The following is a 2052-nucleotide window of genomic DNA, read 5'->3' on the forward strand; positions in this document are numbered from 1 at the left end:
TGGCTGCCAGCACCAGGCACAGCCTCTCCTGCGCCAGCACGGCAGGGCCTGCGCTGGGAATCACCCAGGGAGAGCCACCGACCTGCGCCATACAGCACAGCCCTGCTGCCTCGTAGGAGCCTAACAGGGAAGGGACAGGCGTCACCCCAAAACCAGACTTCACCCCCTTCCCAAGGCCGCCAGCCCTACCTGACTGCAGCTCCTCTTCGAGCCTGGGTACCATGCGCCCAGAGAAAACCTTTGGGTAGATGGGGGCCAGAGATCCAGCTGCCTCCATTGCTGCTTCGCTGCCAGGGGGGAAGAGAGTGGGAGGGGTGATGTGAGCACTGCAAACCCGGGGCCGCTTGCACACCAGCTGCACAGACCTGGGCCCCTCACTTTGACAGGCCCAGACCTTCTAATTTCCAGCCCACAAATCGCCTGGTATCCCTGTACTTTTACACCCACGTGGTCCTTTAGTTCAGACAGTTCCTGGGCTTTCCCCCAGACTACAGCCCCTCTCTGCAGCAAACCCAGGCTTTATTCCTCTCCTCAGAGCACCCCTCACCTGCTCTGGGAATCCTCCTCACGCAGAGCAAGATGGATGAGGTGATCCACGACCAGCTCCAGGTCGGAGGGGGACAGGAAGCCTGGAAGAAGAGCCATAGAGGAACCCTGCCCTCAGCCAAAGGCAAAAATGCCAGTGTTCTGGCTGGCATCCTTCCCTCTCGTCCAGGCTAACAGCAATGCAGCAACATGCCAAACACCAGAGATACAAAGGGCCCAGCACAAACAGGCCAGAGAGAGACCAAGTGTCCCTAGAGCTTGTGGCCTGGGTACAAAATGCTGCCGCTCTGCTCCTGTGCACCTGTGGGCAGCAGGCAAGGACATCCCAGCAGCCACATGGCACCGTGTCTCCCAGAACAGGGTGACACCTCCCCCTGCCTCCCCAAGGGAAACAAGGCACCAACCTTGCAGGGAGCCCAGGACAGTCAGTGCCCTGATCCCAACCAGCTGCAGCTGCACACTGGGATCTGTCAGCGCCGAGAACACCACAGAGCAAACCGGGGCTTGGAGCGACAGCAGTGCACTCTCGTCTGCGGAGAGAGGCACAGAGTCACTGCCTGCGCCTGGCTGTCACCACACGGCCACCACCACGGCACCTGACAGACCCTTTCTGAGGCCATGCCAGCTGACACCCAACCATGCAGGGTCCCTGGGACATGGCAGGGGGTTGCACACGCAGCTGCCCAGGTCAGTGAGCTTTCCTTCTCTGTCATCACACAGGAAGGTGAGGTCAGAGCCAGCAGCCCCCTGGGACACAGATGCCTCCAGAGGGACCAGCCAGCCTCACCTTCTTCCACATGTCCCCACTTCTGCTGCAACTCCAAGAAGCCCAGCAGCATTTCCAGGATTGTCCTCCTCTGGCTGCTCTGCAGGGACACAAAGGCATAACCTAGATCACTGCTAGGACACAGCTACGCCTCAGCCCAGCGCTGTGAGGCCACAGGGTGCCCACGGGGTCCCCACCCACAGCCAGGGAAGGACACCCACTTTGACACCACCACCAAGCCCTGCAGAGCCAGCTGGTGCACTCGGCCCTGCTGCCTGTCCCCACGGAGCCCGAGGTGCCCCTCACCTGTGGGTGCTTGGTGTACTGCTCCAGCAGCAGGGGCAGGACGCTGCGGGTGATGCAGTGGCAGGCGCGGAGGGAGGCACCCGCTGCTGCCTGCAGGAGTTTGGCACTGGGCCACACCAGCTTCATGTCGGGCTCGCACAGATGGTGCCTGCAATCTGAGATAGGCTGGGCGTCAGCTGCAGCGCTCCTCTGCCTCGTGTGCGGGGACACAGCTGATATCTGGGCTCTGAGCTGTGGCACAGCCTCCCCAACAGAACTGCTTCCCCCTGCTCTGAGTGCACAGCACAGCCTCGGGCACCCCAATCCCAGCAGAGAGGGAAGCAACTCAATCCAACAAGCGTTTCCTACTGTGCCCCCTTCTCCTCCCTTCCTGCAGCGAATTACCCCGGAGAACCCAACAGTGGCTGTGGGGGCTAGGAAGAGAAGAGAGAGGC

General features: G+C 61.4%; 1 protein-coding gene across 1 annotated transcript in view; it reads right to left on the bottom strand.

Moving 5' to 3' along the window:
- Positions 1-189: 189 nt before the first annotated feature.
- MMS19 (MMS19 cytosolic iron-sulfur assembly component) overlaps positions 190-2052 on the bottom strand; it is a gene marked incomplete at both ends in the record, with an annotated part of 5310 nt that continues 3447 nt past the window's right edge. Inside the window, 5 exon segments of the mRNA XM_029083685.1 lie at positions 190-287; positions 548-629; positions 951-1076; positions 1334-1412; positions 1619-1773. Coding sequence (XP_028939518.1) covers positions 190-287; positions 548-629; positions 951-1076; positions 1334-1412; positions 1619-1773 — 540 coding nt within the window.

The sequence above is a fragment of the Antrostomus carolinensis genome, unplaced genomic scaffold (assembly GCF_000700745.2).
Source record: "Antrostomus carolinensis isolate BGI_N321 unplaced genomic scaffold, ASM70074v2 scaffold25382, whole genome shotgun sequence".
NCBI classification, from domain to species: Eukaryota; Metazoa; Chordata; class Aves; order Caprimulgiformes; family Caprimulgidae; genus Antrostomus; species Antrostomus carolinensis.